This window comes from Labrus mixtus, chromosome 24, assembly GCF_963584025.1.
Source record: "Labrus mixtus chromosome 24, fLabMix1.1, whole genome shotgun sequence".
Classification (NCBI taxonomy): domain Eukaryota; kingdom Metazoa; phylum Chordata; class Actinopteri; order Labriformes; family Labridae; genus Labrus; species Labrus mixtus.
In genome coordinates, this window is record NC_083635.1 from 1804972 (window position 1) to 1832755 (window position 27784).

General features: G+C 41.0%; 1 protein-coding gene across 3 annotated transcripts in view; it reads right to left on the minus strand.

Annotated features, from left to right (window-relative positions):
• Nucleotides 1–16448, minus strand: part of kcnh7 (potassium channel, voltage gated eag related subfamily H, member 7) — a 64537-nt gene extending 48089 nt beyond the window's left edge. For all 3 annotated transcript variants that reach the window (XM_061032181.1, XM_061032180.1, XM_061032179.1), the window contains exons 1-2: nucleotides 16223–16448; nucleotides 15082–15312 (exon numbers count right to left, since the gene is read on the minus strand). In XM_061032181.1, the coding sequence (XP_060888164.1) occupies nucleotides 15082–15312; nucleotides 16223–16298 (307 nt within the window). In that variant the 5' untranslated portion in view covers nucleotides 16299–16448. The remainder of the gene's footprint in view (nucleotides 1–15081; nucleotides 15313–16222) is intronic.
• Between the last annotated feature and the right edge of the window lie 11336 nt (nucleotides 16449–27784).

Below are 27784 nucleotides of genomic sequence, written 5' to 3' on the forward strand. Positions count from 1 at the left end.
GTGATTATTATCAGGGTCAGTCTTGTTAGTATTACTTAAGGACAGTTTACAATTATATTATTCTAATACATACATGTGTCCTTTTAGCTTCGCACAACACCCACCAGAGGAGGTCAAAACTCCTGCAGGGCTATACAGGTCCTTTAATCTTTAATAATGCATCATGTCTTTACATGTCAAAGTCAACTGCATGAATATAACCAAGGAAAAATATGTCACTCTGAACTGTCACTAAAGCTAATGTAACAGAGTAAATGAAGCTGCTTTTATTAGTGTAATATGCAGTAAAGTTGGTGCAAATTACAGTTTTGCCTAAAGAGGGGGAGGACAGATGACTTTGAGCACTGTGGGAAAGAGTTTCTGCACCATTATTTCATCAAAGCAGAGCCACATTTCTTTGACTGTTATTACACACTACATTTTGCACACTGTGAGGAAACTTCAATTATTGAACAAATAGGAATCCCTGAGAGTGTGTGTGTGTGTGTGTGTGTGTGTGTGTGTGTGTGTGTGTGTGTGTGTGTGTGTGTGTGTGTGCTCATAGGCAATGCAGTGAGACGAGTTCCAGTTTCAACATGCTGGAAATGTCATTAGATTCTATTTCCACTATCAATAATTAAGACAATGCAGACCAACATGTGCTAGCAGGATAGCTTTAACGCAGCACACACACGTTCACACTGATCAGGAAGTGGAATATAAATGCCATCCCTCAAGTGTCTTCTCTGTCCTTCACACACACACCCACACACACAGTGAGGGCAGTGATTGTGGGATGGTGGCACATGAGACTCCTGATAGTTCTCAAACCGCTGTCAAGAGTATCCCAGTCAAATCTTTTTAAATTGCAGCCTGTGCTTCCTGCCCTGGACTAATAGCCACTGTGTGTGCATGTGTGTATGAGTAAGGTGGGTGTGTGTAAGTGAGTGACACTAATGCGTCCAGCTACAGGGAGCGGTTGGTCAGCGCTCCAAAGCTTGAAGGGTTGCACTGACATATCCCTCATTGTTAGACCTGCAGCTTTCTCTTTCTGTCTCCGTCAAATAGCTCAGTAGGGAGCGTATCTGTCTTTTCCATGGCTAATTGTCATCGAATCCTTATCCTGGCGCCTCGCTGACCCTGAGTCAATATCAGCACCAATATAATCATGTCCTCTTTGACATAACATCAAAAGGTGAGCAACATGTCATCATTTTCTGGAGGCATGTAACCTTGAATGAGGAAGAAATCTCTTCTTAAAATCTGCTCAGCCTGGTTTTCTATCTGTTGATGCAAACCTTATAGTAAAAAATCATTTTGTTTACGGACTAAAAAATAAGCAGTAATTCCCTCGACTTGACACTCTTGGCAAGGATTATTAAGTTGGAAAAAAATAAAAACTCTAAATAGTAGGATTGACCTTCTGTCAGCTTATTTGTTTGCCTTCCATTCTCGGGAAATGTGATCCCTTCCTCTTCTCCGGCGGGAACATTCACTTGTACTAAGAGCTGTTTAGCTCAGAAGCCAGCTCTCTAATCCAGGAGGGAGACTTTATCCTCCGGGGAAACAATATCATCAGTGGCGGCACGAAGGTCCTGGTGGTAACCCAAAGGTCAAATGTCAAATTACTGCAACACACAAGCTCAATCATTGACGGACGAATCAATGAAAATCTCCAACCTTACACTCGCATTTGCTTTATTCAGCGTTTTCACTTTTGCACTTAATGCAAGAAATTTGCACTTTAAGCGCAGGGTGAGAAACTCAATGAAAGGTTAATTAAATTCCTCCTAAATTATTATCTCCTGCTGATCAATCAACAACTGACAAACAATCGATAGTAAAAACATGGGGTACATGGGTATGTACATGGGGTCGTAGTTTTGGGCAAATCAACATATTGTACTGTTTTTGATACCCATCAGCTTATGCTACATAAAAGCATAAATTAGCATTCAGTCGTTTGTTCAAGACAAGTCAGCGTCAGGAAATATCAGCAACTATTTCCATCAAGCAGCAATGTTTAGTGTTGAAAACTGGAACCGATAAGGAAGCGCAAAAAACCTGCAATTCCTAAAGTGTCCACTTGAGGATGGCTCCATATGTCAAGGAAACCCTGTTAAGCTCCGTAAAAAAGTCCACAGTGAATATGTTGAATTATTGTCATTATGAAGCATCACCGTCTTCATTACTGCAGACGGAAAACAACATTCCTGGTGTCATCGGTCATGTATATTAAAAACAGTTTTTTTAGTACAGTTGACTGAATGTCGATTTCATCTATAAACTCATTTAGAGCTTCAGAGGTTACGGCTCTCATGGCGAGATCATTAGTCCTTATGTAACTTTTTGTCAATGCGATTCCCCTCCAGTTCTTCGATCCATTACAATAAGACACTTTACAAAAATAATTACGGTGTCTTATTTTCATTGTCTTTCCACCATTACAATGTAGAGCCCCATATGGAAGAATGTGAAAGACATATAATGGCTTTTTCCTTCGACTTACGTCAGAAGAACTGATGAATTATAGAAAATCAGAGTTTGAAAAATCCATACTACTGCAGCTCCTCTCCCGTGTTGTCATTGTGCAACCGCCTGGACTAAACCGATAGGACCTGTGGGTGTTATAAAGTGATCCACTGCAGCCTTTTGAGGATGTGGAGGCAGCCCATATTGCCTCCACTAGAGAACTAGACTTGCAAATCAATGTGGGGAGAACACGATGAGGAGAATCTGAGCATTAACCCTTCACATGCTGTTGATGTTGTTCTAAAATAATGACTTTGGACTTGATGAGTCTTTAAGTTAAGAGCCTTTAAAGAGCGGTTTGAGTCATGAGAATCTGATTGAGACACTTTATTGTCACAGTTCAATGAGTCGCTTAATGATCGGATGAAAACAGTTCAACTGAGTGCACTCAGAGTTGAGCAAGGCTTTTTTCATTCTCATTAATTAACCTTCAATTATTTTAAATACCTTTAAATGTTTTTTACAGAAGAGACAAAATTTAATCAAATTGTTCGAAATATGACTCTTTTAACTTATTCTGTTAAACTTATTCTGGTGGTAAATTCAGACATAATTGTAGTTTTTGTTGAATCGCTACGTCAGATTCATGATGCTGACTGAGGAGATAATCTAAAGTCACGGAGCAGAAACAAAGCAATTCAGGGAATACAACAAAGCCTAGTAGCAGCATTAACAGGAATAATCTGTCTGAGGCTTTGGGCGCCGTGCGGTGTCACTGCAAAAGGTTATCTGGGAGATGATGGTGGGAGACGGGAGGCTCTGTGGACTCTATCAAACTGTTAGCTGTAATAGTGGTGTATATACATCGGGGGTACAATAGCCTACATTATCATTAATGTGGAATAATCCGACTCGGCAGGTGGTACAACAAGCAAAAAAAGCTAATTGATCAGAGGTGTTGGACGACAGAAGTTGACTTCATAGATCTGTTATCTTGAAAAAAGTCCTGCAAACATATTTACATGCCACACATATTTTAGATGTTTTCCCCCAGCACAAACGTGGCCATAGCTGTACAGCCAAACCAGAAACATGAACAATAATCACAAGATTGTGCTGATGTATGCCATATTTGGAAGGTCAAAGCTGGAGTTAATTTCTGCTTCTAGAGAGTAATAGGTATATTCTAGTGTCATTACTCAATAACAGGAACCAGGACTGTATTTTAAAACCATATAAATACTACAGGCTACAATACGTGTGCAGATGTTTTGGCTTATTTTTAGTCAATAGCTTGATTGGGTAATGAACATGAACTAAACTTTGATTCATGTAAAAGATTGAAAATAAAGTTGATCTGACTAAACTCCATGCTAACTGTTTTTTAACTTTAACACCCCACAGACTACTTCTAAACACTAAAGCCTGTATCATTTTGAGACTGAACAGGCTGACAGAATGTCCTGACATATACAAGCTAAAGCAATTACACCCTCACAGGGAGGTGGTGTAAGCGCTCCTGCAGATGCTGAAACAAATTGGATTAAAGAACTCTAAAAGCTTTTGTGTAAAAGCTGTTCCTGTCACTTCTGTCTCATCACAGCACGGCAATATTAATTTACTGTTGTCAAATTGTCAAGAACTCAGCTATACGGTTTATATATTAATAAATATATGTATCTCTCTGTCCTCATGGAAAGAGAAATAGAAAACCATGAAAGTTTTGTGTCAGAGCAAGATAGAAATACTCAAGTGGACAAAGACAAATCAGAAGCGTCAGAGAAATGTCAGAGTGGAACCATCGTGGTCCAGCGCCTTGATAGTATGCGGATGTCAGGTTTCGTTGACAGAACAACTGGCTGTAATGAAACAGACCAGAGGCCGTAGGCTGTCCCCTCAGACTCTGAGAGTTTGCTGATTCAATCTCCATCAAAGTGACTGTGCGGGTGCCGCAGAGGGATGATCACTGCATGGCTTTTATAGTGTTGCCCATCGAACAATGGGTCAAACAAACCTTTAGAAAGCTGTGAAGGTATTCTAGAAAAATGAATAAACCTTCTGAGAAGAGGAAGAGGTGGATTTAATCATGTTTAATCACAAACATGTGAGTTGAATGATATTTTATGAGTATTTGCATCTGGAAATCAACCTGATGTAAAAACAAACGGCCACATGAATGAAAACAATCAGGCTAGCATGTGATCTGATGAATGAAAGGGGAGAGAGCGGGAAAAATGAATGGCTGCTCACAGATTGGATCTGTGAATGAGAGTAAAGCAGGGATCATGTTTGGAAATCACATACTGATAAATATGAGCGCTGGACTGAAGAGGAGAGGGGGGCTCAGTGAACATGTTTATAATAAACCTCTTAAGTGTGCTCGCGTGAGACTCTCTAGGATTGCTTAACATAAAAGAAAAAATGCTGTATAATCTGGGTGAATAATCTGTATTGCTCGGATACTGCTCATCATTAATCTCTCCAGCTGGATGAACCGTATCTCCCATACACGGGAAGCTGTGGATGGTGGGTGAGAATAGGTGACAGCCCCACTATAATGCAAAGAATGAGAGGAGACACGGGGGAGGGGGGAGCCACAGAGCGCCGTGCTGGAGCTACAGCAGGTTGGGGGAGGGGGCTGTCAGACTGTTTACTGTCTGTTTGCGGTAATGCCATCACATAATGGTAGCGTGTGAGGGCTTAATCCATAGATCCAACATGAGAATGACCTATATTTAGTCCCTGGCACTGTGCCTGCAGATCAAGCCGTAAAATGGATTTCATAAGCACAAGCAGAGGTTAAACTGATATGTTTGGTTGATCCGGGCAATCATGAAATATTGTATACATGGCTGACTGCAGATATGATATCCACAGCTGGTTTTTAAATCTCCGTTGTCCTTTCAAAAGAGAATAAATGCTGAAACTAAAGAGGCTCATCTATATTGCCTGATTACGCTGCCTAATGGGATATCATTCTGTAGAAATTTTTGAATATGCCAGAAGAATTGTGTTCAACTTGCAGGAATAGAGAGACATGTCTGATCAGGTTTTTGGGGATATTTTATCTTCAATAGTGTCTGGATTTTCATAAACATCGTGATAATGAGCTTTTTAAAGCAGCCGTGAACTTCATTTAACTTGTCGGGATGACTGAGGAGAAGATGATGTCAAGATGTGTGACTGTAAAAAATGAGCCACCGAGGGAACAATGAAAGGAGGGTGGGACCTGAGGGAATGAGTTATTGATCAGAGTGACCTAAAAAGCGAGTGCAAGGATTCATGAATTTTAATTCAAAGACAAACTGACTGTTACTTGAGCTGATTTTTTTTTGCTTTGTTTAAGGTGAAACTCCTCTCTTGGATTAATCTTTGAGTCAGGATGGATTGATGCATAAAAAGTAGACTTAAATGTATCTCTGCGCATTTCTAAAGATGCTTTCTGTGAGATTAGGTATTATTTTATAATAATAAAAATTATCTAAAAGATATTAAATCAGGTATCTATAAAACATGACGTCACCCATTGGCTACTGAAGTGGAATTTTGCATCTGATATGCATTAAGTAGCGTCTGATGATGCACTGAGCCTTCAGCAGACTGTATCAATCCATGGCCTATAAGATACTGAGATGAACTGCATTTTGTGACAAAAACAGACAGCGAAAGTCTGCCTGGTGTAGACGTCGAGACGACACATGACCTTCACCTGGAAGAGTCGAGTTCAAGTCCCGTCAAAAAAACGAAAAGCAAGTAAAAAATGTTTGCTTGAATCTAACAAGACACACGGTTTGACTTAGACCAGGTGTTAGACTGGAAGTGAACAGATACTACTATGGTGCCAGGTGCTGGACAAATCCTCGATCAGGGATGACAACAGTCAAACACCAGTATCACCAATTTAAAATCCCCTGTACCAGTTCCAACTGGCAAAAGAATGTACTTGAAATATGCTTTTGCTAGTATCTTTAGGACGGTGTACACGGGTCCCTGTAGTCTGTTCTGTTCTCCAGCTTTGAGCCCCACAGGCAGATGTGCCAGGATGAATTTGAGAGGTGCAATGATACATCATGGCTCTTTCTTGGGTTGCCAGGACAACACTATGGTGTACTGCACATTTCTATAAAAGGTATAGGAAAGTGCGGTGTGACAAACAGGAGACATGCATATGAACTGTTTAAGAATATATATAGTAACCATTGTTTGTGATGTTCCTGCTTATTCTCTGTTTTACATCACTCAGGTTTCTAATGGCAACCAGCACGGGGAGGAACTAAAAATGTGCTGTTCTTGAAAATGACCAATCTGTAATCCTGGAGCCTCTTCTTAGCTGGCAGCCCGGAGAGGCCAAATGAGACTGGTTATAGATGAGATCCTCTGTGAGGCATGAGCGTAGAGGAAATCGAAGCCTTCGCAACAACACAGATCTGTCCGTGTCACTTTAGATTGAGAGTGGGGGCCTTGCTCATTACGCTGCTTTCTCTCAGGCTCATGAGAACTGATGAGAGTTAGCCAGGCGGACGTTTTCAAAGTCACACACCATTTGCCAAGAAACCCCTTCATTGGATTCATCCTTTATGGGTTTAGTGTAAGTTGGAAACGAGAATTACTGCAGACAGACAGAGGATGGGAGACCAGCTGTAAGTGAAGCTTAAGGTGCTGGATTGGATTCAAGAGGTGGTCCCATCTGATATTGATCTGCACCTGATTGCCCTCCCTCTCTAACACCTAAATGTACTGTTTCTTTCTCCCATTGTCTCATTTATGAGCCAAATTCTCGCTTTGTGTCCCCTCTCTCTCTCTCCAGCCCAACATCTGCTCTTCTCCTTCTATCTCCCCTCATGCATATGTCTTCCACAGACACAAGCTGTCCACTGAATGCTCGCAAACACAGCTGAACCTTCGCATGTGGAAGAGACTGCAGGCAAAACAGAATAAGAGCTTATCTTGTTTGCACAGGCGCGGATGTACAAGAATTGTTTTTTTCTTTTTGTACGGAGAGCCGTTACAATTCCAGAGTCACACCATCCAACTCGGGCTGCTTCAGGCAAATAAGTCCTGTTATCACCGGTCATCATGTCTGGTCTCCTCTGAGGCTTAAGAGCCTCATTCACATGTGACATGTTATCCTTAAGAGCAGTTCCCACACCTGCATCAAGCAGCATCTGTGCTGCAAGCACAATGTCCATCAAAAGGAGACACAAAAATCTGTTTATAAATCCGCTTTAAAAGAGTAAAAATACAATTTTCTAACTGTGTTTGAATAAAACTCGCTTTTCGAGGGTGTGAAATATTAAACTGGTTCCCATGGAGATTCCACTTTTTCAATCATTTTTAACTGCCAAAGTAACTTTGGGGGGAACTTCACTGCTTTTGCACATCAAAGCATTTTCTCGAGGGCAGTCCTAATGCATGCATGAAAAAAGCTTTGTGAAACTTTCTTTAGCTACACAGGGAGCTATCACTCATCTGATAACAAAAAAAAGCCTCAAGTGATGTCAGCTGAGTCGATGAAGCCTGACGATGGTGGTCGATCATGTCAGAAATGCTAAACCTAACTTCAGATCAATACAGCAGCAGAAGGCAAAGAGGGGGAGTTTAGGAAGGCTTTGAGCCTCCTGGCAAACAGCTACAAAGCATCCACCTGTCAGTCAACTCAGCCTGTCCCTAATTTATGCAGATTTATGCACAACTCTCGTCCTAAATATCATCAAAGCGGATGAGTTATAACATTTATACACCCACCTTCTGTTTTAAGCAATAAAGGAAAGAGCTAGTCAGACCCAGACCTGGCTGTCCACATGTTGATCTTTGCTGTTAAAAAGCATTTTTAACATGGGACCTAATGGGGATTCCTTGGATTTAACAGCCAGCCTCAAGTGGACAATCAAAGAACTGCAGTTTTTCACACTTCCACATTGGCTTCATTTTTCAAAACCGGAGGTTGTTGTTTGTCCAGACTAGTGCTAAGTGGTAAGGCATGATGGTTAATGTAGGCACAACACAATGAGGAGGAGGTTCAATGGGATTCCTACAATGGTGTGATTGTAGTTCAAAGTTGAAGCTAACAAGTCTTCATCAAGTCAAGTCTTTAATTCAAAAAATCCAAAACATAGTCAGCTAAAAATCTGTTAAATGCAACGGTTAATTAGTTGGTTTTTTTTCATTTATAATTGTGCACTGATTTAGAGGATAATCTGCAAATTTGGTTTCAGCCGTATACAAGATTTAGTTAGGCATCAAAGCCCTGGTAAAAGATTGGTTCATCTGTAACACGGTCTGTTGGTTATGTTTCCATTACCCATATGATTTCAAGTGTGACATCTCAGTCACGGGAGCGTACATTTCTTATTGTTGTCATCCATTTCATTTAAAATGCCAGGAAGAAAAAAGCGCAGTGATCCAACTTTAATCTATTTATAGCGTGACATTTTCAGACTCATTTGCTATTTACAAGTGAGGGCTTTTTTTTTTTTTTTTTTACCATGAGCTGAGCTTATGGATTTCTTTAACAACCAAAGACCTTAAGAGCCGACGCTTTAGTGTGGAGAGCTGGATGCAGAGATTTGTCTCATGACTGAGGCAGAAAATGCTGAATAAATGTGTAACTACATGCTGTGTCTGTTACAACAATTTATTTCTACTCAGTGATGACTGAACAAGAAGGTTTAAATACTTGATCTGTAAATGGCCAATTGATTTGCAGTGAATCAATAAATGAAGACATAATAAAACAAAGTGGAGTAATAGGCACTGAATGCAGAAAGAAACAGGTTTAAATAAGGTCTGCTGCTTCTTGGCCAGTGTTTGCTTCATCATTTGCATTTGTTTCAGATAAAAGGGATCGTCTCAACTTGCAAATGCAATTTCTCTCCACTTTGTCTCATTACACAGTGGAGCATTAGCATTTCAAAAAGGGAGTATCTTTTACAACACAGGAGAACTAAGACCAGCCATAAACTTGGCAACGTTTCAGCATTCATCAGAGCAGAGTTAATTGAACGGAAAGCCGCTAAAGTATGTTCAAATATTTCCCTTTTGCTCTCACCTTTGCTTTGTAAATACCATTATAGCATGAGGGGTGAGGATATTCTATTCTGCAAAGTGATGGGCCATATATCCAATGTTTAAACTTGTTTCAAGGTATTTTGTTGAAATAGTCACTGTTTTTGTAGAATAATGGGTCATGAACTAATTAGTTCAACTAGCTTGATTTACAGTTTTAGCTTTTCTTCATAATAAATTTGTGGGGGGGAACATACACCATTATTCATATCTGCCACATATCACATTATCCACAATGACTACTGCAGAATCATCTTGTTCTATTGTAAATGATAAATGGACTTGAGCTCGGTTAGTGCTTTTCTAGTCTTCTGACTACTCGTGGCATGAGGACAGCAAAACATTACTTGTGCACCCTCTGTCCGGGTGCTTGGAGAGTTCAAAACAAGCCCTGTTGTGCAGAACTTACCTGGGTTAATCATAAAAAAAATCATCACAAAGATAAGTAATAGACACAATCAAAATGACACTAAAGTCAAATTTGAGAAAATCTGAACCACACTAACTTCACAGGACTGCACTCATCTAAATATCAAGCCCAGGGACTTTGGAACAAACTTTTTGCCACTTTAATGACAGCCTCTGCTCCCACAGAGGTCATGGAGATATGTGCAGCGGAAGGCAAACGGACCAGCGGTTTTGAAAAAGCACAAATCATATAGCATTAAGAATGTGCCAGAGATTGTGCTGACGAGCGGAATCTCCTTCACGGACTGGAAAGGACGTCGGGTGATGCGTTTATGCAGACCCGGGACAGGATTATGAAGAGGAAGATTGCCTGGCAGAAACCCCCAGCGGTCCACCAGGAGAAGAGCAATCAGCTTGCTGCAATGACATTTCCCAAGAATTCCAATACAGGAGGCACTAGAGATAAGAGATAAGGGCTGAAAGCTAAGTGTGGAGGATAAACCGACTGAAAGACCTAGTTACACTACAAACTACGGGGTTTCTTTTGAAGCTTGCAACCTGAAATACTTCATATTTAACCTTATGACATTTTTGAGTTTCCTAGATTTCATTTCTAAATCCTTAAGAGCCAGTTTTTCTACTTTGCAATCTTTTCATAGATGCACTACTTCAAACGTCTCTACTTTCCCACTTGAGCTGCTTGCCTCTTCACACTTTCATCAGAGTCTTGCTGCAGAGTCAAAGATACACACTAGAAGTGTTTGATAGACACGGACCTGCCAGGATTTTCTGTAAAACATAAACAAACCGCTTCCTTGTCACTCAGTTACATGACAACAAAGTCTTGAAACAAATCTTCTCAAAGGATGATCTCCAGTTTCATGAAATTGTTCGGCCATACTTGCTTATTATAAAGGAGATTATAAGAGCAGTCTGCCTTGTGGAAACACGTGTATGACCTTCCCTGGAGAGGCTCTGAGTCAGGTGAGAAAACACGGAGGTAATTAGACGGGCAGCATACAGACTGGTAATGAGGCCTTCTCCCCTGCTGCAGGGTCCAACAGTCAGGAGCCCTCCAGCACTTTTTACTCCAGTCTCCTGTGGGCCGGCGAGTGGAGGGAGGGCGTTTGGCCGTCATTGATTTCCCCTCTCCGATGCACCGGTTTTGAAGATCAATGCAACATGAAGGTATTTGTGTCCTCATTAAAGCTGTTTGCTCGGCCGATCGATGCAGACTGAACCAAGCTTGGTTTGGCAGACAATACGCCGGCCAGTAGAGGCTTCAGACCCGTAATGGTCTAGTTTAGAGTACTTAAATCATTAATTGTGTTTATAGTACTGTATGAAAACATCCTCCAGTCAAAACTACAACTGACTTGATTTGATTAAGTGTTTTCAGAAAAGTGTAATCAAGTTTCTCTTGTGGCCTTCAGAGATCAAACATTTTTGTTAAATTAATTAGTTCAACATTTATTCCCAGATGGTTTCTACATATCGTTATTTTCGGTTTACTCCGGGGAATGCACTGATACTTTAGCTCCTGCATCCTGAGTTTAGAAAACACTTCCACACCAGAGGAAAAAAAATCCAAGGAAAGGGGTTCAGGAAGATGCTTGTAAATAGGGAAGCGCGTATTCAAAATGTAAAGTTCCTGATACTAATACCCATGCCCGATTTTAGTCACCAGCAGAAACAGAGTACAAATCTGATGCTGCACTGTGTGAAACGGACTGGGCATGTTCTTTAAAGTATCTTTATTAACATTGTAAAAAGCTCGTTACAACATTGCAGGAATGCCATGGAGTTTTTGGTGAAGCAAGATTGAAATACTGGTTCCCCCAATGAGCCGACACTTCGACACCCTCCTTCTGCCTGCAAGCAAACAGTCACCCAGCCTGCTGCCGTGCTGACACATCAAAAAGTAGCTCTAAGTGGACAACAAATTCAAATTCAGCTCCACTGATATAAACAACGTCAAATAGTAATGGGCCGAAGCGCAGATGGACTAGTGGTTACGTTGCACGCCACATGCCCTGAGGCTATCAATCCTCGGCTCTTTGCTGCATGTCACCCCTCCACTCTCTCCTACCTTTCCTGTCTTTCTTCAGCTGCCCAATGATATGATATGAAAGGCGTATGACTATAACAATCCTATGGATGATTACCAAATGTTTACATCGGAGTTTGTCCAATTGACTCTATGTGTAAAATCTCTGAGTGCTTTCTGTAAAATCAGAGCTGATCGACAACGGTCTGGGTTTCTTTGATAACAAGATCATTTTTTCGAGATCTCGAGAAGATGGATGTAATGTCCTGGTTAATAAAAGCAACATTGTTTTCTCCAGATAACAAGATGAATCAGTCGAGATCTCGCCAAAACAAACTGAATTCACTCATCATCACCGGAAAACAGAGTACAATGAATGTATTCATGCATGTGTGATGAGGGCTTCTGTAGTCTTTATTCTTGATCCAACATTTGTAGCATTTTCAGCTGTCGGTTAATGTCTGAAAAAATTCCATAATTCCCCTATGATATGCAGCAGAGTATGTGAGTATACGTAGGACATTTCCACCTCTGAAAGTGAAATGTGTGACCAACACAATAAGACATGCTGAAACTCCAATCACAGGGGCAGGAAGTCACCTCTAGCGCAGGGAAATTGTGTTATTCACGGCCCTGACTGAGGTCCTCATGTTGCTTATTCATCAGTCTCCTCAAAGTTCAGTAAGAACAACATAACACAAGGCCATGGGTGACATATTGACAGTCTCAGGAGAACAAGACTAAAGCCCACTCAGAAAATTAAGCTGACATCTCACTCTGTCTATTCCCACACGCTTTTCTCCATAACCTTACCCCACACTTTTAACCTTTGACCCTACACATCCATGTATCCAATGATACTGTCATTTGCTCCTGGTGTGTAAACCTTTTTTTGACCTAATGTGCGTCACCTTTCTCCCTCTCGGTTCTCTTATACCTGCTTGAGTATGAATTACCAAAACGCAAACGCAGCTCCCGTCACACATCAACTGTCAAAACACATCCCGCAGACAGCATCTTGTTTCATATATCAACCAGAGAATCCATCTGTTTGTAGGCAGAGACACAGTAAAACCCTTTCTCCTGATAAGAACGCATCCCTTCAGGTCACTTTTCAGTTCTGCTGCAAAGATCAAAAACATTCATCCTGACAAAAACTGAAGTGCTTCTGACCGAACGGCTGGTATGAAATCAGTGTTCAGCAGTCGTTGTGCAGCAGTGTTGTAAATAAGGGTGTACCCCATGGGCACAGCGGGTAATTGATTGTTGTTTGATGAGGAATAACTCACACACTGCATATTTAGGTAGGGGGTTGTATGAGGGACTTTCATTAGTCTTTGTGGTCCCTTGTGTAGAGAAATGACGCAGGAGATATGAAGCTACGTATTGCCGTGTACTGCAAAACGTATTTTAGCCACCAAAGTACATCCCCATTAAAATAAATGAATCTCTGTGTATGCTATTATTAATATATTGCCAGAAGACAGCACATTCCTTCTGCATCATGTTTCCTTGAATGTAAATTAATGTATTCCTACACGTGCAGTGCACTGTGTTATTATATAGATCAACTATCTGGGCAGTTAAAGGATGATAAAACACATACAAGAAAATACTAAATGAGTTATTAGGACAGCAAAGAATAAATGCATTTCACAGTGGAGACAAGAGGATAATGTAATGCACCACAGTATAAAGATGACTAACTTACAGAGAGCGATGGGAAAGTTCCCCCTCTTATTTGTCAGTATCTTCTCTACATGGAGCTAGCTTATTTGGCCACGGTTTGCATAATCCTCTTCAGGAAAGTTTCCGATGCAAACATGGAGCTTTTGATTGTGTTGAACTTTAGGTATAAATGTTTATATTCAGCACAGCTAGTCACAGCTGTATGAAGCTGTTATTGCTCATATCAGCAGAACAAATCCATATGTGACCAGGACGATTATAGTTTGAACAGCCGGGAAAGAAACTAAAGCACGGCCCTTCTTTGAAATCAGAAAACATTTTCAGCCTGAGTTTGCAACAGCACTTCTGACAGAAAAAAGCCGATATGCAACGTAAATCAGTGTTCTGCACTCACAGGAACACAGAAGAGGTGCAGCTGAGGAAATGTCGTGCTAAAGAAAAGGGACCACGCACACAGCTCTACACTTCTATCTGTACTCTGGAGGGCCTCTCCAAACAGGGGCCGTGATGACTGCTATCTAATGAAGCCAATACATAACTAATAAGTACCTCACAACCCCCCTTTAAAAAATCAGGACTATCACTTTAATGATCACCTTGGACATGCATAATGAAACCTAAATAGACCTCACACATGATAAACACAATAACACCACAGGAGCACACACGGGCGATTCCCACACACGGGTCTTATAAAACTATTAATCCTTATTTGTAAAAAAGTGAAACGTCAACAGTCTTTAAACGTTATGCAAGAAGGCTTAATCATCTGAATACATATGTCATTGTTAGAGGTCAAAACCTGCACTCTCCCTAAGCTAGGACAATGATGCGACTGGTTTAAACTTTCACTCTGAAACATTAGCAGCTGTCATGCTCAGTCATGATCTGCATTAGGTATTCATGAGCAGCATGTATGCTACATGACTATCCAATCTATGAGGATACATAAACCTAACTTTGCACGTTAAACAGAAGAGAAACTATGCTGTGTGTTTTAGTTGAGAGAAAGAGAAAAGGAGGAGGAAGACTACATGCCTCACTATCCTCACAGCAGTCTACAGGGAAGTGAGCTACATCCTTCGCAGGGTGCCCTATCCACTGCAGGCTAATGAACATCTCTCACAGATACCCAGCGCCTGCATCCTTTCAAGACTGGACTTCACAGCAGAGGAAACCTGCACAATTGCTCCAACCCCCCCCCCCCCCCCTTATGAGATCTAAATGGGTGCACTCAGTGCTTTGCAGCTGCAAAATGCTCCAGATAGAGCCGACTCAGAACTAAAAATGACCCACTATGTACCTGGAGTGTTAGATAACTTAAAAGTAGCGTGCAGGTGGGTCTGTATTATGCAGCATACATTCACATAACACACGTTTTTTAAAGTGTAATGGTGGGAAGGAGACTTTTGTACGCTCACCATCCTTGCGGTGGTAGGTGATCTCCACCTTGCGCTCCTCCGAGCCAAGCAGCGCCTGGGCCATCTGGGCCACCGAGTGCCGGCTGGTGAACTGGCCGTACAGGAAGTCGCACGTGCACGGCTTCTGCATGACGTCCGGCCGGGAGAAGCCTGTCATCTCGCAGAAGCCGTCATTACAGTAGATGATGGCGCAGTTCTGCACCCGGGCATTGGCTATGATGAATTTCTTATCTGTGAGTGGGATAATTAGAAGAGGAAGAATGTTAATTTATGTTACTGTGGTGAATCACAAGTGGAATAATTGAATGCATTAAAATGCTCAATATAAACAGGAAAAAGTAAACCATTTCACTTTTATATAAACAGGTAGGTAGGTGGATGCCATGAGCTTACATGAGATTATCCCTTATTAATATAGAAAAAAAATTAACTACATAAGCCGGCTGATTGAGGCAGATTGTTTTATATCTGTTGACACTAATCATGTGCTTATCAAAGCCTGATATTACATCTTATATGATTAAGGCAGCATTCAATTTGACCTTTCATGTTAATTATAACGATAACAAAAGCCATTTACCCCATATTTACAGATTCTATCTGCACAGGTGAAGATGTTTTTGTCTTTTTCTTTTTCTTTTAATAGGTGTGCAGCATCAATGCTCTGCACACACTCCAAAATTCTAAACGTTAGTGGAGGGTTTAATATGGGCAATAAAGGTATTTGTAGGATAAGATCTGAGAGTAATTAAGTCCTTTAACCCTCGTTTCTCAGGCAGCTTTTTTAAACTACGGTTTTCACTGGGTACAGCACTACTATTAAACAAACCAGGGGCTCGATAAGGTGGCAGGATAATTAACTTGTAATGACTTTTAATGGACCTCTGACATGTGCTTTATCAAAATGACTGGAAAATGGAATGAGTCTGTTGTAGTGTATCTGCATCAAAAGCCTTGCTGTTTGAAAAAAAATAGGGCCTATATACAAACGATGCAATAATTGCTCTCGTGATTTAGGATGCAGCAGGACAGACACAAAAGAGAGGCAGCACCAAACAACGCACCCACACACACACACACACACACACACACCCCCACACACACACACACACAGCACTGGGCACCACGGACAGGTACTCACTTTGTCCTTCGAATTTCCGGATAATAATTCCCAAAAATGTGTTTTGTGGCGCAACATGACCCCTCCGGACAGGCATGGTTCCCCTCCAAAAAATAGTGATGATAAAAAACCTTTGGCTGTCCAAGTCAGAGCAAGCCGGTCCCCCTAAACGCTTCCGTCAAGTTCTAGCGACCGAAGCCAGAGGGGCTCCCCGTTTTCTTTGTCACCAGTCAGTCATCCTCGCCAGAAAAATCTCCCCCCCCCTCTGCCTTGTTTTCCCCCCAAAACCCCCCGTGTTTCCCTTATTTCAACTCCGACGCGTCCCCGCCTGAGCGCATCGCAGAGGCTGCCCTGCGCTCCTCGCCGATGTGAAGCTGAAAAGAAAGGAGTCGGCAAAGCGCAGTTTCACCAACATTTCACCGTCGCTCCTCGAAAGCTCTCTGCGCGTTTGTGCCGGTGCGTGAGTGGCTGTGCGTGTGTGCGCGCTTCGGGGGTCTATTGTTGTGAAAGGAAGAGTGATGGTCTCTGAGGCCAATGGCTGAGAGGCTGGCGGAGCGGAGAGGCGCAGCAGCGACACTGAGAAGGGAAAACCCACATGGATCCGTAGACAAAGCGGCAGACGGAGAGATAGAGGAGGCTGGCCTGACTCGTAATGAATTACTGTAACGCGGTACAAGCATACCCCATATGTTGTTTAACCAGCGAGCTTATAATTAACAGCTACAACAATTTGAAACCATCTTCTTTTATTTTATTAAGTTTATTAATTAAAAAAAAAACCTCACCTCTTGTAAATTCTCGACTATATCATCACACAGCCAGGTAAATAGAGACATTTGAGCTGAAGTGTATCTGCCAGTTAAATTAACTTTACCTGTCGAAGACTCCTGCTTTAATTTATGATGGAAATGATGCCAAACACCTGCGTTTTTCACGAAAAAGACAACACAGTAATGACTAATTCATTATTGGCTGTCTACTCGCCGTTATATTGAATAGTTTCTGCTGATAACATGTCTACACTCATGCACTTTAACTTATGTCAATACTGTCCATTTACAACTCTGTTTTTGCACATTTACATTTAATCTTTCATATTTTAGACTAGTAATGCTAAGTTAAATCCTGGTTGTATATATTCTCATTCTTAGTTTTGATATTTTTAGAGCTTATTTACTTTGTATTTAATATTATATTGTGTTTATTTGCTAATATTGTGTGTTTGGATAACCTGCTGCTGTAACGCCACAATTTCCCAGTTTGGGATCAATAAAGTAATTCTATTCTAATTAGCGCACCTTTGACTTTTCTCTGAGTTGTGAGGCCAGTTGTGTCAGAGGAGTGACGTCAGCGCGACGTACGCAGGTGTATCGCAGCGTGTCTCATTAAAGAACAGCCCGTGGCCACCATTAGTTGGGACGGACGTGTTTTTAAATGTCCTCTCCAGCCTCCAGTGTTCCGCTTTGCTTTCCACACATTGTTTGCATAAAACGTGACAGAGTTTCCGCTGACTTTGCTTTCAGAGTTGAGGGGCGCTGGCCATGGTGCTGCCGAGGCTTTTCACTTTCACTCCCATCAGTGGTGTTTCAGGAAGTCAGGATACGAGCTAGGTGACTTGGCCTAGGGCAATAAAGCAAACCATAATGAAATCGATAGAATACTTGTAAGGTTGCATTCTTTTAAGATGAGACCTGGAGTCCCACAACAAGCACTAAGCCAACAGCTGTTGCTCTTGCTTGGTAAAGGAGAACATCTAATACAGGGCCCCTATCAACCCTCAAGGTGGCCCTCAGGTCAATTTTTACATATCAATTAATTGGGAATATGAAGAAAACATGACTAAATCTGCCATGAAATCATGAAAACCAGAAGTATGTCCATAATAATATTTGATCACTGGTATATGTTGAGTTAAATTGGAGACAAAATTGACTGTAATCGTTTTTGTATCCTACAATTTGGCCCTCTAGCAGTGAGAATTAAATGAATGTGGCCCTTGCTGTGACCAAAGTTGCCCATCCCTGATCTAATACATCAAGATTATTGTGATATATTTAAGCTTAATGAACACACTTCCCCCACAAAGTCAGTTTATCTTTACAGTCAAATATCCGTAAATTACACGTGTGAAGAGATGGTAATACATAGTAATAACATCTCCACATGGAAATGGAATTCAACTGGCTACTACTAAACTATTTGTCAGATAATTGTAGTGACATAAAATGTGTGTAAAAAAAATGATCCTCTTGCACTGTTTAAACAAAGGAATGCAATCTGGACTGGAGAATCAAACATGCATCTAGCCCTTCCTCTGAATTGATTCACCTAGTTTCACTCTCCTTTCAGATTCAATTTCTCTCCACCACTGTGTCTCCTGCGATGCTTCACTCTCAGACGTACACACGGGCGAACAAACACACACCTAGTGTCTAGTGAAACATCTGTCCTGGCCATACACCAGCTCTCCCTCCATCTGCTCCATTGAGAAAATGATTCAACACAACACAGGCATGGGGGGGTAGGAGAGAAGGTGGCATATGCTCCTTTTACTACCTTTTCTCTTAACCATGAATACAGTAGCTTCCATGCGAAGGCAGCCTTTGTTTCACACCTTCCTCTCTGTCCCACACGACAGCTTTCTTTGGATTCAGCATGCGTAATTTCTCCCCCCCTGTGGCTCGTGGCCTGCATATTGCAAAGATTCTATTGGCTGCTTTTGCATATTTATCAGTATTAATCTCTTGATTGCTGCACACATCCAATTTCTCAAAGCAGTTTATAGTAATGATAGTTCAATCCATGAAGCATGTAAATCCATATCACAAATCATTTAGTGTTTCTTTCATTTCCCACTCTCTCTGTCTCTGTCACATAGCAGGCACGACTCACTGATTCACAGCAGTGACTCTATAAAGGGTAGGCGTGCCCTTGAGTCATATTCACATTTAAGGGAGTGACAACATAGTTTAATTGTATTCTAGCTCATAATATGCTCACTGGATGGACAGGTGGTCGTGACAACCATTTTTGAAGAGTGGAGTTCCTGTAATAACAATTAACTTAGCTATTTTACTACTGTACTTCAGCACAGTAGAAATGCATATGTTCTTGTTCTTGGAATATAAACAAAGTAGACTGAATTTACCTATTAAATATAGCTGTAAACATTAAAATTCATCGACTTAAATTAGGAGAAAACCCTGATATCGAATTTTGATTGCAAGACTGGTGTGGGAATCCCTGCTTCCAAAAGACGAACAAAACAACCATTCAGACACTTTCACAAGCCATCAAGAAGAGATATGACTGCACTAAAAGCTCACAGAGCCCAGAACTCAATTTTAAACTTTATTATGTCATTACTTGCAACACTAAAACCAAGGGAAAATTCAGTAAACAAACCCAATATTGCCATAGGGTCCTCCAAAAAGACCACAATAAAGCATTAGACGCTACAACCTACAAGTCATTTTCAGCACAGTAGACAGTTCGCTGGGTTCAACCTTTAATTGGAAATACACCGGAATAAAAAGTAAACAATGCAAGAAGGATGTCTGCCATAGTAGTAATACAGGTGATGTCATTCTGAAGTAAAGCGATACAATTGGAGAATATTTCAGGAGAGATATTTAATGTAGTTTTGAGTTCAGCTTTACGTGCTGCAGTACAAGGTGATTGTTAACAAGACATGGTAAAACCCTTTTATTCTGTCGGGATATTTTCTCAGGAGTCAAGTAGTGTAGGAAGCGATGAACACTCTGCTAGCTTATATCTATCTGCTCTGTGCTGTAATTCTTCCTCTGACTAACTAATTTAGAATCAGAATCAATTAATGCGCTGTGAACGTACTGTTCATTCAATTTTGGGAAAACAATTTTTTTGTTTTTATTTATTTAACTTTTAATTTTTTTCTTATGTGCTCTTGTTGTTATTCCTCCTATAATGGTAATTCTAACTACACCATTATTACTACTGTTTATTGTATTTTATGTCTTTGTAAAGCACTTTGTGGTTAATGTCTGTGAAAAGTGCTATATACATAAAATGTACTTACTTACTTAGAATTTTCTGTCAAAATGTGGGGGTTTTGAATGCATTTTCTGATGAGACCTTCAGGGGCAAAATCTATAGAGTTGGTTTCAGGCAAAGGCTTTGTTTCAACAAGGATTGATGTTCTTTGCAGAGATTTTGTAGGACATGCCGAAGTCTGAAAAAGGATAGCGCTGAAACCAGAGTTTTATAATTGGAGCTGAGTCAGCAGGTGAATGATTACAACTTTGCCCTCTGGGATCATCACCATCATTATGATGTATTGCAGAAAGAAAAAAATGGTTATTACTGTAGAGTCCAACCTTGCCCTGGGCCCTTCTAATTAGATGGACTAATACCAAATACTGTGAGCTCCTGACAGGCTGTCACTCTTGTAGCCAAAAGGTCCACATCTAGCATTACATGTGGTAGACTGTTACAGCGATTCAGACGGTGTGTAGGCAAGTGGGGAGACTGTCCTTCAACCTGGGTTCAAGTCCACTTGACAGCAAACATCCATCCTGCTGAACCATCCTAGGGCAAGAGCAGACACTGAATTCCCACCTGCTCCTCAAAGATGTTCAGCCAAATGAGAACTTTCCCCTTCAATCAATAGAATATCACATCATTTCCTCCTCCACTGTCAGTGCTAAATCATTTAAAATTAGCTTTGTCATGCGGAATTAAGGTTTGCTGTCTGCTGTCAAATAGCCCCCAATGGACTTACAGGATATAAAGGTTAAGACCTGTCAGGTTTATTTTTTCAGATTTTGTGAGTGTAAGAAATCTAACAGTTAATTACATGGGCTGCCCACAAACCCACAGTGATTTCCCCCGGTGGTTGTAAAAGATCTGTATTACTATGAGGCATTTTCTCTGACCTCAGCCCATGAGAGAGGCTCAGTGTATACTGTAGCCTGTGAAGCAGTCATTAAATAAACCCCACGTGGCATAATCCACTCAGCATCAGCTCATTCATGACCACAGAGAGGAATGAATAGTTGATGTGTAAGTGAGGGTAATGCCAATTTGTAAGCATTTGGTTATAATAAGAGAATCCGGATATTTCTTGACTGCAATTTCATTGCCCAACTGAAAGTCATTTTGGGTGGCATGTTGGAGACTGAGTTTCATTATATAATCTGAAAAAAAATGGAATACATAGTGAGCACATCTATATATGTGATATATACCGTATGTGTACATTTGCTTTTACAACTAATAACTGTTTAAGTGAAATGTTCTTAACACAAATAGCACGAATGTGAGAAATATTTTTTGTTCAATCCCAAAGGAAAAGAACAAATCAAAGCCAGAATGTATTTTATTTTTGTAGATGAAAACACAAGACATCACTAGTTATTAAAATTCATCCCTATGGTAACATACATTTCTGCAAAAAATGTGAGAGCAGTCAATTCAATCTTTTTTAAAAGACATTCCACTAAAATGTAATACATGTCAGAGTAATGGTTGCCTTGGAAGAGAAATGAGATAATCATCAAAGTAATTAGGACCAATCCTCTTGGGGTAATCAATATCTAGAAAACAATTGTGTCAATCCATAGTGAGGATGTTGAGATATTACACTTGGTTAGGAAACTTAGGGACCAGCAGGTTGCAAGAGACAAAAAGTCAAGGGATCACCAAAGTTTATAAGGTCCAACCCCCTTGGCACCGTAGAAATCTGCACCATATGGCATGACCATTCATTCAGTGGTTGCCAAGACGTTTCAGTGATAACCAAATTCTGAATATCATGGCCACACAGAAAGAGTCAAAATGATACATTTATGGAGGAACATGAATAGCTACTGTATACACATCTCTGTGCTAAACCTAAATCCTAAAATAAATGAAAACTTTGACCAGCTGGTGGCCTTAGTGAACACACAAATTGGACTGTCAAAGTCAGCAAGATTTGTACTGAGGGTGCGATGGAAATCTGAACCAAATGTCTTGACCATAAATGATTTGATAATTGTCAGGACGTATTTTTCTGAGAATTAAGGTAAACATAAAGGTCACACTGGGCAGTAAGGGAAAGTCAGGGGATCACCAAAATCGGAAAGATTCATCCTCTGAGGACTATGAATGTTTCTTAAAAATGATGTGGGGATTTTTCCAATAGTCTTTGAGATGGTTCCTTCAGTATCAAAGCCAAGACAACAGATAAACCCACTGGCCATGGTGACTGAAGTCTCAATGATGATAAGCTATATCAAGATAATTGTGGCATTAAACAATCGATGATCCATCTTGATGGTGAAAGTAATTGGGATAACCATGATGCTAGATAAGTAGCATCGATGCCATTCCTCAGTGAGAAAAGAAAATCCCATCTTTGTTGTTCTCACAAATGATATGTGCCTCTCGCCTCAGTGCTACTGCCCCTGCTGCTGGGAGTGTTTTTGAATGGAGAATATCCCCCTGAAAGCCTGACTCTATCAGGTCCATTCATTTTTAGCTTAATCTCCTCAGTATGTGGAGCAATTTAGAGCGGGCGGGCAGGCCTTGGCCCCTAATCCACGGATCACTCCAGGCAAATGGCTTCTTACATCCAGGAATGACTCTTACAGTCTCTCTATTGTCTCTCAGTTTATTTTTTGCCTGCTCTTGTTTTTGTTGGACCTTGATCTTTGCTCTGGCCCGTAGCCAGGAAAAGACTGACCAGCAGATACATCACAGCTGAACAAAAGTAAGGTGGACAGAATGGATGTAGAAGATGGGTATAGGTACTTATGAGAGGACCAACAAGAAAATTAGCCAATGTCGTTTGTTGGAGTTTCTTTTTTTTTTTCTGCAGTCAGCCATTCAACTTTGTCCCAGACTTTTTCCACGGCAGGCCCCTTCTACAGATAAATGTCTCACCTTTCCTCATCTACTGCCTTGCTATCTTTTGGGAGCCAGGCAGTTCAGTTCAGAGGTTCATGGGAAATACGCGGCAGGGACGCGGTGTTGGCGTGTCAACGATAACCCACGTGTCACTCAAAGATACCGCCGGCGGCTCTCTGTAAACTCATGGCTTTGTCTTCTGTCAGTGTCGCCATCACAGCTAAACGCCTGTGACTACACAGCTCATCACCAAAAAGAGGTGTCATCCCGAGATGCATCACCCTGCTCATGTATCCGTCTCTTTGCTGGTCCACTTGAGGTGGCAAAATGAACTGACTCTTACTCAGAGAAGTGTGTGTTTGTATCGCTGTGTGTGTCTGTGCTTTATGAGGCTGTCCTTGTGAGAAAAGATATGAGTTTTAGTCCATTTGAGAAAGGTCATTTTGGTTTTCACATTGACTTTTTTTTATTTAGGCAAGACTATTGGGCCCAAGTGCAGCAATTGGCTGTTTAGTCCATCTAGCAAGTTCCAATCAGGTACAGGACAACAGCACACTAAAAATAGCAGCTTTATCCTAACACACACCCAGGCAGTAGAATACTATATTGTTTCAGTTTTATTGTGTCTCCACTGATTGAATTGATATAAAACACACTTTTAAAAATGTATATTTGGAGTATGGCCCAGGGAAATAAAGCTGTCAGAACCCTGAGTTCTTGGGAATTGAATATTACGACAACTATTGGATGGTAGTCAATAAACTGGGCAATGAATGTCTCAACAACTAGTGGATGAATTTCTGTAACGTCTTCTTCAGACATTCATGCCTCCTTAAAGATGAAATGTTGTTGCTTTGGTGATCACTTGACTTTCATTCTAGTTGCAGTCCATTAAACAAAGCAGTTCTTGCCATTAAAGATGGCGCAATTGCATCTATTTATGAGAGTAGCTGGATGTTTGACAGCTAAGAAGTCACATGAATCATCTTCTGGCAACTATAGTGAGTTGGCATTAGAAAGTCTTGTAAAAAGGTTCTTCAATTGGCACCAGAACTACTCTGGGAAACATTCAAAATTTCAACATAGCCTACTTTCTACAAAAACAGAAAATGAATAGTTATAAGCCTGTAAAATATATGAAAAGCTCACTCAACTTTTTTTTACTATGTAGTAATTGAGGTGACCCCCCCCCCCCCCCCAATAAACTGACCAGAAATTCATGAGACTGAATGAGGATCATATTACGGCACACTCTCAGCACAGCGCATACCACACACACACACACACACACACACACACACAGACACAGACACACACACACACACACACACACACACACACACACACACACACACACACACACACACACACACACACACACACACACACACACACACACACACACACACACACACACACACACACACACACACACACACACACACACACACAGTAGACCAACATCATTATGAATTGCAATGAGTGTTGACAGAGCACACAGGGACTGAGGTATTTTTAGATTTTGTTTACCTATTGAATTACTCTCTATCCCTGTAATCCCTTGTACTTCCCTTATGATCTGAAGCCAGTACAGTAGTTTTTCCTAATCTACCTCCTTGATATTTTTTCAACATGCACTTCACATTTAAGGCAAATCTCAAAGTGAAAATAATATTTAGGGCTCATGTGGTTATAGTGTGTGTTCCCAAAATAGACTGTGCAAGAAAAAATGTTCCTGTGGCTATGTAATCTTTTGCATTCCCACATTGGCTACCTTTTCAAGAACAGAGGTTGCTGCTTGCCCGTGACCCATATCCCGCTGGCCGCTATAGTGTACTTATACTTCTGTAAATCTGTCTGAGAGATTTGTTTGTTTATTTGTAAATAAAATGTCTGTCCGTTTGCAACTACTTGAAATGTCATGTTCTGTCAAAGTACATGTGTACTTGATGTGTGTTTGTTCGATCAATACATGAAGGGTTGATGGTTTCAGATGACCAAACTGTTCAGCGGTTAGTCCTCTAGAGTCTCTGGCCTTCTAAGCGATGGCTCCATCTGTCCTCTTCATTAACACACTATTGTCAAAATCTCTGGCAGAATCCAGCCCTGTAAAGCCATCTCTCCTACATCCTTTTCCTCTCCTCAGGTCTCTCTCTCTCTCTATCTCTCTCGCTCACTTACATGCATGCTCTCACTCTCTGCCAGCTCTAGCTGGTCTAGGGGATCAGGAGCCAGGGTTGCCGTGGCAACTTGTCCTATCCCTATCGCTGGATGGATCATCCCCTGATTGTGTTCCCTCCCCCTGATGCACACACAGGACATGCACACCTTTACCGCCTCGATTTGCCATTTGATTTATCTATCCTTTTGTTCTATTTCTCTTCACTCTCTATTCATCAGTCTCAATGTTTCCCTGAGTCAGCCAGGTTGAGGAGATGACATACTGTGTGGCTAGCAGAGTCAGATGAAATAAGCCTTTTCATCAGCTTGTGCAAGTGGAGCTATAGGGTCAGCCCGATCGAGTGGGATATCCCATCAGGCCTCCTCCTCTGGCAAGACATTAGTCTGAAGTCAGTGGCTTCTTTGGATGGAATTCTCCAGGGTAGAATTAGATACCTGCCACCTGTAGCTTTCAGGACTGGTTACTAATGAGTAGATACTGTATGTGGATGGCACACACATGCATGGGCAAAAGCAAAGACTCAAAAAATACTAATGCTAACATGCTATTATTGGCATGTTTACTTTTGCAGTTTGCTGCTCAGCATGCTAACAATCTGCAGGTTCCATGGCATCATTGCATTCTTAACCTTCTGGGTCAAAGCCCTGTGCAGTGACTGTGGAGTGTGCAGAACGCCAGGGCAGGTTTGGGTTCAATTGAGGTGTATTCCTGCAAGAGTTAATCGATCCCTAACTGCATTATTCAGTTGTGTTAGTCTGACTTTTCCGTTGGACTAACACTTTTACATGCATTTTAAAAGGGCAGTTTTAGTTGAACGAAGACTTTAATCAACTTTTTCTGACTGCATGTAAATGTCGTGACTATGAGTGTCGTTGCCAAATTCAGATGATGAATTTGGCTGATCAAAGAAGTTGGTTGGAAGAAGGTTATTAATTGGCGCATGAATATATTTTCAACAGCGCGCAGGTTCAAAGCAAAGACCATTCTACACTGTGTATAAAAAGGACTTTGATCACTGCAACACTTTAGATTAGGCCCAACAGAACTGGGAGTGAGTATACGTGTGCTGGCTTCAGCTGCATCAATTTAACACCCCCTGCTTTGGGAGTCAACACACCGGTCCCCCAAGGTCCAAATGAAACAGCTGAATGTGTGCCTGGTTGTTCCTGACAAATCAAATCACCTGGGGTTCCTGAAAAGTATCTCAATTTAGAAACATTTTCCTGGCTTTAAAAAAAATATCTGAATAACCCAAACACTAATCTCTCACTATGCACTACTCCACATACACACACACTAATCATTGAACCTGTCTAATATCTTGACAAGACAATCCATTTAAAAGATGTCATACAAGGTGAAGTTGCCCACTGATCGATCTCCTCCATTGATTTATGGCTAATGACATTGAGAGATGACGGCAAAAAGCTCCTACATTTAGCTTATTGACAGAATGTATCGAGTGACAGACAGCTGACTGAGAATCATTTTTGGGATCGTAAAGCTACCCGCCCTCTAATTGACAGTATAAAGGGCTTAATATAGAATGTAGCTTTAATCTATGAGGACATTTATTGGATTGCTTCTGGATGTCTCTTTACAATGTATCAGTGACTGAGTGATTTGGAAGATTGGGACAGTGAATAAGGAGGTATCAAACCTCAGCATGTCTACACTGCTTTAGTGCATCTGAATAAGAAAATTTATTAACTAGATAGGGCTGCAAAAATACTACTTTTTGCAATACATAAAAAAAAAGTTGGCAAATAAGAAAATAATGTTTTCTAATCCACATGCGTACATTTTACTCATTGGGTTCAGGCATGGCTATGTTTCCCACCATTTTTATGCCGTCAGATGAAGCGTAAGCTAGTTATCAGCTACCCCTGGTTATATGGTGTAAATTTAGTGGACATAAAAATGCTTATTGGCTTTTTCTGGATTTAGAAAAAACATGTTGTAAACAGAAATTGTGATAAACCTAAAGTACACAGGTATTGCTCTTATATAGTGTACATACATTACAGTAGTATTGATTTTGTTCTTATGACTGAGCAAGAAAGTGTCCACAAATGTGTTGACCTACCACCTAAATATTACCATTCTCTACTCTGCTGCAGGTGAAGTTGTCTGGTCCATTTTGTTGGTGTCTTATTCAAACAACAAATCCTACATTGTGCCTAAAAGACAAGGCAGAGAAGCCTCTACGGCCATTGTTTCCACCAGGCAATTAATTTGTCTGATGAACCCAGTGTCAGTTAAACAAGGGGGCAAAACAACCAGTTGTCTGTAACCAAAGACATTCACTCTAAATCTTCCTATACTCAAGTTATAATGATGTAATTAAATGCAATTAATTAGAGCTGCCGGCATCTGATGGTGTGACGCCATTGGTGCACCTCAAACGGCCTCCCTGTAACAGGAGCCTGTGCATCAGCCAAAGCTTATCGAGGGCAAAGGAAACTATAGAAGCGTCCAATAAATTTAGACAATGACTTCTATGGCGCCAGTGGGTTTCAGTTTCTCTTACAGGG